Source organism: Pygoscelis adeliae, unplaced genomic scaffold (genome assembly GCF_000699105.1).
Source record: "Pygoscelis adeliae isolate BGI_AS28 unplaced genomic scaffold, ASM69910v1 Scaffold325, whole genome shotgun sequence".
In the NCBI taxonomy this organism is placed as follows: domain Eukaryota; kingdom Metazoa; phylum Chordata; class Aves; order Sphenisciformes; family Spheniscidae; genus Pygoscelis; species Pygoscelis adeliae.
Genome location: NW_008824769.1, coordinates 93744 through 101874, shown reverse-complemented (window position 1 = coordinate 101874; position 8131 = coordinate 93744). Strand labels below are relative to the sequence as shown.

Below are 8131 nucleotides of genomic sequence, written 5' to 3'. Positions count from 1 at the left end.
AAAATGAAAGCAAAAAATAGAGGCTTTTTTAAAAAAGAACACAGTTGAAATGATCCAAAGTGCCTGTTGTGTGCAAAGCACTGCCGCTGGAGTCTGACAAGGGAACCCAGCTGGCGGCTGCTGCACATTTTCACATACTTGTCACCCACTTCTCACTCTCTCGTTTCTTCCTGCGGAAAGCACCCCTGCTTGCAAGCTACGTCTACCAGCAGATGGAGATCTAGGAAGAAAAGGGAATACTGAGTAAATATCAGTCCTTGTATATGTTTCACTTGGCAGCATGCATAGCAATTGTACTTCTATCAGGTACTATAAAATATGGCCCGAAAGGCAGACTGTAACTTGAGAATTTGAGGCCTACTATTTAAAGAACAGGAATTATTCTAATTTTGCAAAACTTTAAATATAACACAACAAAAAAACAAATTATAAGACAAGTGCTCCCATAAGATACATTATTTATATGTGCACTCACTACCACGGATACCAACTGCCAAATGTTAATTACTATAAAACCCTGGCAGAATCTACAGAAATGCCCGCTCTGCTTGCGACATATACCTTCATTTATCCATAAAAGGCACAATTGCCTCAAAGTACACCATAGCTGGTGCCAAGATCCTAGAGAAAACTTGTGGTGTCACAGACAGGACAAACAAGAGGCTCCTTTTTTGAAAATTACCTTGATCCACAGCAAACTGGAGATGCTTCCAATGCATGGCCAGACCTTGCAGGTCGAGAAAGTGGACAAGTACCCTGATAAAGTCACAACAGCAGTACCACTGCAAACGTCACCCTTGTGAACTTTAATCTCTAAACAGACACATTCAAATCTTAGGACAAGTACTCCAGCTCTTGTTCTTTTTCTATACTACAAAGTTCCTGCCCAACAGGCACCAGTTCTGCACTTTCTGACATTCGCCTCCTGCCAAAGCAGACTCCGTTGGGAACAAATCTTGAAAATGCATAGGGGTGGAGAAATGAGGGGGCTAGCAACAATGCAACGCTGAATTATGTGACATTAGGAGACAGCATCTAACATCCACTCATCCAAAATCGCAGACTGCCAGGACAGGTAATCTGAAAGTCCTCCACTGAATATAAAATGAAGTGAAGGTAATGGCAACTGAGCTGGAGCAAGAAGCTGCAGTTCAAACTCCTGAGAACGACTTCACTTTGGGCTTCAGACAGGAGATGTTGAAGAGTTCGGGGCCAGGCCTGTCCCCACATTGACTCTTAACACCTTTGCAGGAGATCTCACTGTGACCTATTAGGAACACTAATGAACTAAATTAAATTATTTTTGTCTGGAAGGCATAGGAAACAGTTCAAGTGAACATATGATAGCATGGGAGACTTTGCCTGAATGAAGATTTGCCCTTAGCAATTGCACCTATAAATCTATTTACCTTGCAGTGAATGAGAGGGAATGCATAGTGACACCTGTAGTGGCATGGGAGTGGGTGGTAAATGTCTAGGGCACCTTGCAGCATGATAATGATGGACTCATACGAGTCAGTAGCATCTCAGTATTTTGTCTGTGTTCTTGTAACAAAAAAAAATTAGAGGAAGTTGCCAGATTATTTGAAGGACTAGATGACTCACAAAAAATAAATGGCCAGCTATTGAGAAAGAAAGCTTTTTCCTTACTGTATCAGTATCAGCTTAAATGCTTAAATCCAGAAGTAACAAATCCCACCTGCTCCACTCTGAGATCCCTATTTCCAGAAAGAAGGGCTGCCAATAAAAATTTCTCCAATCAGAATCTGTCCTTCTTATGTATTCTTTTAGAAGAGGAAGCACAAACCACAGGTATTAGGTCCAGTACAACTATGTTCACTAGCTGAGTGTACCTGTGGAGTACAGTGCAGAGGAGATGGGGAAGGATATGTGAAGAATTTACAGAGTTCCTATCAATCATTCATGAAGTCCAGAAGCACTCCTGTTGCAAGTGTGGATGCTGCCAACATACACAGATTTATTCCAAAAATCCCATTTTATAAATGAGCTCAACTAGAAACTACCGGAGGAAAAAGATGCATCATCAGCACCTTCAAATCTATGTCCTAAGAGCGAGCCTGGGGCTGAAAAAGCAGTCCCTGAAAGGTGAACTATCCCTCACACCTCAATGTGATAAACACGTCAGGAACTAGAGAGCCATACCCACTGTCTCTCAGGAAAAAGAGCGGGAAGGGAACAGATGACACAGCCTATACTCATTTGCAATGATGTATCTTAGTGCTGAATTAAGTTCTGCACCCTCTGTTGCAGCCTCTGACTCCCGGGAGGACTCACGAGTAGTTGTTCTTCTCCTGCTGCTACCAAAGAAAACGGGCTCCCTCTGCCAAATTGTCAGGTACAAAGACAATTAGTGCAGGAGGAGTAAAGATATGGTTAAAGCAAACACTTGCATTCAAAACAAACAAAGAGGAGGGTTCTTCACCCGCTGGGTAATTAACCTATGTTAATGACATTAACCAACAAAAACCACAGTGGATGCTAAATGTTTGCATGGCTTCAAAAAGTGACTAGAAAAATTAATTCAAGAAAAGTTTACTGAGGCCTTTTCTACTTAGTAGTACAAAAATGCCAAAGATACTGTAGGAGACAGCACAATGGACTAGAGAGACCTTTCATCTTGACCCTGGTTGGCAGGAGGTTCTTCAAACTGGTAAACTAGAATTTAGCTGAGAAAGTTGGATAAGTATATTGATTTTCATTTGAAGAAAACAGATAACCTATTTCAGTGATTTATGGAGCTGCAGAGATGGGCTGGCAGCTATGGAGGGAAATCCTGAGATTTAGTGAGACAACAGCTGTCTCTCTTGCTACAGGATAGCTGCAAAAAGGCAAAGAAATCTGGTCTCGTTCTTCAAAGGAACATCATGCCTTCTCCACAAGGGAGGGTTTGATTCTTGGCTCATTTGTACACATTATCACCTTGGTTTCGGCCCAGAGCTGCTCCCAGTCATGGAAGTGACTTTTCCTCCCATCTTGTGGCCTTTGCAGCCTCCCACCATTGCAGTGGCCTTTGGTACCACATTATGTTGGCTCTCGCTGTGTGATATCTAGAACTTGGCATCACAACATGACAAAGAAAAGTGAATCATATCAGCAGCCTACTGAAATAGATTGAACAAAAGCCTTCTCTATAGCAGGATACATATCAAAGCGCGGGCTCAGAAAACTTGCAAATAAGTGCCCAAAGGACAAGAAGAAGACGGACAGGACTCAATCACTTTCAGAGGATAAGTTGGGAAGAAACACCTGGGAATTTTCATGATGCAGTATTTTAGCACAGAAAGATTAAGGAAGAAGTTGTTCCCAAAGGAGGAAAAACATGTAGTCAGAGCAACAGAAGTCAGCTTATATTTAAACCCGTCTGCTTCAGGCCTACAGTTGAACTGCAGGAGATGGGCTATGCCAGCTTTGAGGCTTGTATCATGTACCCAATTTATTTTGGGCCAACTTGAGCCTGATCATGGTTGGCTCAGGTGTGCTGTCTGTCTCTACCCTCCACATGTACACCAAGACTAAAAGGTACAACAGTGGAAACGTAGACCTGGATGACTATCACATTTCCCAGAGAGTAGACTCTATGCTAATTGTTGCTAGTTAGCATTCGCGTAACAGTGTTTCATCTCTGTGGAACAATCCCATGGAAATGCTTTCCAAAATGTTCCTGTGTGTAACTTTACAACTGGTATATTAAGCAAATGCTTTGCTTCAGATATGAAAGCTGAGAAGTTTGCTAATTATCCATGATACCAGGAAGTAATTGAACAAGAACTCTCAATTCTGGTTTAAACAAAAGCCTGTCTTCTTTCAAGATGGCATCCAACCTTTTTTCTCAGCTTCCTGTCAAAAAGACTTTATTCCTTACTTAAATGTTTGAAACTGATGGGCGTTACAAGCTGAATTATTAACTAGCATCATTATCTGGAATCTAGAAACTACCCTTTGAAGTGAGCAACAGCTCTTCAAACTCTACAGTCAGGTCTTTGATGAACAGCTGTGAGGGAAATAGCTTCTTGCGAGACTTGCAGGCTGCACCAACTTTTCCTCTAGAATGGATCCAAACTACTCTTTGTGTCCTCCTATGTCTCTCTGAACTGTGGACATTTAGGTTTTTCCTTTAGCTACTACATTTGTCAATTGTTTGGCCTCAGACGTTCTGCTGCTTGTTTTTCTCAGGTATTTCAGCATACATGTCAGCAGACTGGTACAAAATTTAATTAGTGATCTGAGACAAAAGATTTGGACTTCTACACTAACTTCATCAGTTTGGTGGATTTTTTCCCTGTTGCTTCTACAGTCACCTCATTACTCTGCGTTTCCTTTGTAGCACTGTCACCCTCCAGCAAACATATCTATGGACTTCATCTCAATATTGTGACATCCAAGATTCTGACACAACTCCCAGAACTTCAGGTTTTATTTACTGATACAATTTATACCCTTTTCCGCATAAGAGTAATTAGCGTAAGCATATCTATAGAAGCACGTTGGTAAGTATACTAAAAGGTTGTACAATATTTTAACTGAAGGCACAATTAAGTACTTACACTGCAGACAATAACTGAACTATTCTATCTCCCCTTTCTGTAATAGCTAGTTTCAGAGTAGCTGCCTCGGTAATCTCTACAAAAATGTAGAATCTCTTCTTACCAGGGGACTTGCCCTCGTGTGAACTATGTCTTCTTTTCCTGCACCTGGGTTTTACAGATGAGTCGATCTCTTCTACAGGTTTGTTCACAGGCTCAGTTCCTGAAGTGAATTGTCTCTCTTCTGTCTCTGACATATTGGCTTCACATTTAACACTAGTATTCCCCTTAAAATAAAACAAACAAAAAAAGAAATAAAACCAAAGATCACTCAATATTTTCTTGTAATCACTTTAGGGACAAAATAATAACTATTCTTCTCCACTCCAAAAGGACATCTCACAAGTGTTGAACACTGCCTAGATGGTTTACGTAATAAGCATTTTTAACTCAGAATTAAGGTTGCCAAATTGAAACTCAAGGTCTTACAAAATGTCATATTAAGCAAAACATGAAATCAGAAAACTAGAATACACAAAGTTAGGGTGCATGTCCTCACAGTCTGAGCTTTGCCCTCAGTTATCAAACTAGCTATAAGAAATAAGCTAGAAGAAATCCAGGTGCACTCGTTGTTACCAACACCTGTATTAGTAATGACAGATCTAGCTCAAACAATTTGAAAGAGCTGTGTGATGCAGAACTATACATGCGAGCTGCATGCGAGCTGCACGTTTCTGGTTGGAAATCTCACCCCATCCCACCCAATTGTTGAGACATTAGATTATAATGTGTTGCTTGCTTTTTGGAGCCCTCTGCTGCTGTTCCATATGTATTTTGCAGGCAACCATTTACTGAACTGGTGTATTTCCATGATCATGTGGCAAAAATCCGTAGGTTAAAAAAACAAACAAATAAACAAAACTGAACAACCAAGTTATGTTTCTGTTCCACTGAGGAAGTAAAGGCCCAAAGTTAAGCACTTGGAGTTTACCTTTAGACAGAAAGATGTTCTTGCTATCACCTGTTCTAGAATATTCATCTCCTCTGCAAATATCCTATCAATCAATATCCTAAAGATGAATGATTGTTCAGAGCCTGCAACGTTTCCTTCTATTAAGGAAAAAAAAGCTTTTGAAAACTGGTATGTGTGAGCTTACAGAAGACAAAAGGTCATCACACTTGGTAATAAGATATTAATAATTCCAAAAAACACACTCTCCACCCTGAGTCTGTCATTACTCAATGTTAAATATATAAAAGGCAATGCGTATGCATAGTAATAGAAATACATATACATTCTTTGACAAAGTTGTATAATAATATCCAAAAAGGCCTGTGCGACTACAGTAACGGAATACTCCAGGGAGAGCTGGTTCCCCCCAGCACGCCTCCTGCACTTGCTGGATACCCACTTTACTGTAGTATTTGTTCTTTGAAATGTGTTGTCTGTATGAATTGCATTAGTACTATTAACAGGGCCATGTGAAAACCATTTGGCTAGCAATGCCTTTTGTCTAACATCTGAACCACAACTCCTTCCTAGGCACAAAAACAAAGAGAAGGAGGACTGCAGTTCACTACCTTCACCAGCTAGAGTCCAAATTTCACGAGTGATGATCTAAACCTCTCCATTCCTGGCGACATTTACATAATAATAAGTTCTAGAAAAATAAGCAAGCAGCCTCAACCAACTGGTGAGAGAAGGGAAGATTTCTCAAGTAAGCATCCTAATTTGGATACTCCACAGGACAAGTGTTCTAGAAACAATTCTGCAAACTTCATTATTTTAAAAAAAGAGAAAAATAGATACACTACGAACTGAAGAGCAATATCAGACCAGGGGATATAGAAATCAAACTGCATTGTTTGATAAACAAAAAACAAATGCATATTGGGATAACCATTATTAAGAAATTATTACTAGCCTACGTGCTGAAAGAAGTCTAGAAGTCCTGACTAGCAGTTCTTCTACAAAGGACTTGGGGATGCTGCAGTGCCCAGGAAGGCTAGCGACACCCTGAGCTGCACGGGGACGCGCGTGGCCAGCAAATTGAGGGAATTTCATTTCCCCCTCACTGGTGAACCTGTACTTGCAACGCTGCGTCCAATTTTAAGCCTTACAGTTGTGTGTGTGGAAACTGAAGAGCGATGATACTGCACAGTACCTCTTTCAGATTCCTTTTTATCACTGTGTTTATAGGATCTTACACACCAACTCTTTAGTAATCTAGTATAAAAAAGGCAATAATAAGATTTTCATCCTAATAGCATCAGCTTAGCCCACACTAATCTGGTTCCCAAGTCATCTCTTTTTTTTATGGTTTGTTTTTTTAAGTGAATATGCTTCTGGCCATGGATTTACCACATCTGTGGACAGACTCTTCACTCAGGCCTAGTACTCCTGCAGTTTCAGAGTCCCAAATGTTGCTTGGCAGAGAATCAAACAAAGCTACCAAAGCTGACGGATGTGAAAGTTTTGCCTTTTCACTTCAATTATTGAAAAATGCCAAATCTGCTGCATCTCACTGGCTACATGACTTACAAGACAGAGGCTGGACTATACCTATATCCAGCTGGAACCATGATGAGAAGCTAAGGCACTAAAATGAACGACTCACATGAATGGGGTTTGCTGGATTAACCTTCACCAAAGAAAGGCAGAGTTTTAACCTTCAGATTGGTATACTGCCAAGGAGACTGAACAAAATAGGAGGCAAATTCCTCTTGATCAAGCATTACAGAAATGTTGTATTTCCACTTTAAGAAGAAAATAAAATATTTCTTATGAGTAGGAGTGCAATAAAATATGCCCATTAAAGGCCAAAACCTGTAGAAGTCTAGGACAGGAATTCACTGCGGCTAAGAGGACAATGCTGGATCTGAACTATTGAATGTACTAACTCTTTTCATGTAAAGAATTGCTCTTGAATTAGAAGCAAGGACAGGCAGCCTGGGAGGAATACAGAGAAATTGTCTGAGCAGCCAGGGGTCAGCCCTGATAGAATGAAATCTGGCCAGGGACATCAAGGGCAACAAGAAAAGAGTCTATAGGTACATCGGGGCTAAAAGGAAGACAAGGGAAAATGTGGGCCCTCTCCGGAACAAAACGGGAGACCTGGTTACTTGGGATATGGAGAAGGCGGAGGTACTCAATGATTTGTTTGCCTCAATCTTCACTGGCAAATGCTCAAGCCTCACCGCCCAAGCCACAGAAGGCAAAGGAGGGACTGGGAGAATGAAGAGCTGCCCACTGTGGGAGAAGATCAGGTTCAAGACCATCTAAGGCACCTGGAGGTGCACAAGTCCATCGGACCCGATGAGATCAATCCGTGGGTCCTGAGGGAACTGGCAGATGAAGTTGCTAAGCCACTATCCATCGTATTTGAGAAGTCATGGCAGTCCGGTGAAGTTCCCACTGACTGGAAAAGGGGCAACATAACCCCCATTTTTAAAAAGGGAAAAAAGGAAGACCCGGGGAACTACAGGCCAGTCAGTCTCACCTCTGTGCCTGGGAATTTCATGGAACAGATCCTCCTGGAAGCTATGCTAAGGCACATGGAGGACAGGGAGGTGATTCAAGACAGCCA

At 41.2% G+C, this 8131-nt stretch overlaps 1 protein-coding gene across 1 annotated transcript in view; it reads right to left on the bottom strand.

The window, feature by feature from the left end:
• Positions 1-3441: 3441 nt before the first annotated feature.
• HSF5 (heat shock transcription factor family member 5) overlaps positions 3442-8131 on the bottom strand; it is a gene marked incomplete at its 5' end in the record, with an annotated part of 24855 nt that continues 20165 nt past the window's right edge. The window contains 2 exons of the mRNA XM_009323619.1: positions 3442-3533; positions 4669-4831. Of these exons, the coding sequence (XP_009321894.1) occupies positions 3442-3533; positions 4669-4831 (255 nt within the window). The remainder of the gene's footprint in view (positions 3534-4668; positions 4832-8131) is intronic.